The sequence below is a fragment of the Fonticula alba genome, assembly GCF_000388065.1.
Source record: "Fonticula alba strain ATCC 38817 unplaced genomic scaffold supercont2.2, whole genome shotgun sequence".
Lineage (NCBI taxonomy): Eukaryota > Rotosphaerida > Fonticulaceae > Fonticula > Fonticula alba.
Genome location: NW_009242972.1, coordinates 2950054 through 2950683, shown reverse-complemented (window position 1 = coordinate 2950683; position 630 = coordinate 2950054). Strand labels below are relative to the sequence as shown.

The 630-nt window shown below is 66.2% G+C and overlaps 1 protein-coding gene across 1 annotated transcript in view; it reads right to left on the bottom strand.

Annotated features, from left to right (window-relative positions):
• The window catches only part of H696_01620 (hypothetical protein), a gene marked incomplete at both ends in the record, with an annotated part of 3072 nt that extends 2591 nt beyond the window's left edge, over nt 1–481 (bottom strand). Inside the window, 2 exons of the mRNA XM_009495523.1 lie at nt 27–55; nt 199–481. Of these exons, the coding sequence (XP_009493798.1) occupies nt 27–55; nt 199–481 (312 nt within the window). The remainder of the gene's footprint in view (nt 1–26; nt 56–198) is intronic.
• Nucleotides 482–630: the final 149 nt, after the last annotated feature.

Genomic DNA, 630 nt, shown 5'->3' with positions numbered 1-630 from the left:
GGGCAGCCCCGGCCGGGTGGGCGTACCAAGGTGGCCAGGTAGAAGGTCGTCCCGCCTGGAATCGGCCGAGGGCGAGGGGCCCCAAGAGTGGCAACCGGCACCGCAGGCACCCGTGTGTCAGCCAAGAGCATGAGCGCGGCAGGAGCCGGGGAAGAAAAGACAAAAAAAAAACCCGGCACACGGCACGCGAGATCGCACCAATCAGCAGCCAAGTGACCATGTCCAGCTGCTTGGCCTTGAAGGGCATGTAGTCCCGGCGGTACCAGAGGAAGCACAGGACCAGCCAGTTGACCACGATCGTGAGGGAGGTGATGACCGCGAAGGCCACCTTGTCCGGGGTGACGGAGTTGAAACGCGTCACGTCGAAGGTCGGATCCACGAAGTAGCCTTTGCTCGGGTCGAAAACGATCTTCGGGGCCACACGCTGGGCCACGTCGGCCACGAGCGAGGCCCCGGACTCCAGGAGGTCGCCGAAGGCCATGGTTGTGCAGGCGACGGGTGGTGCTACCGGGGAGGGCGAGGGGGGGTGAAAGGGGGCGCGGGCTGGCAGGTGCCGAGCGACGGGTCTGTGCGTTCCCCGGCAGGCACATGCCATGGAGTGTGGTGGTTGGGGTTGTGTGACGGGGCGGG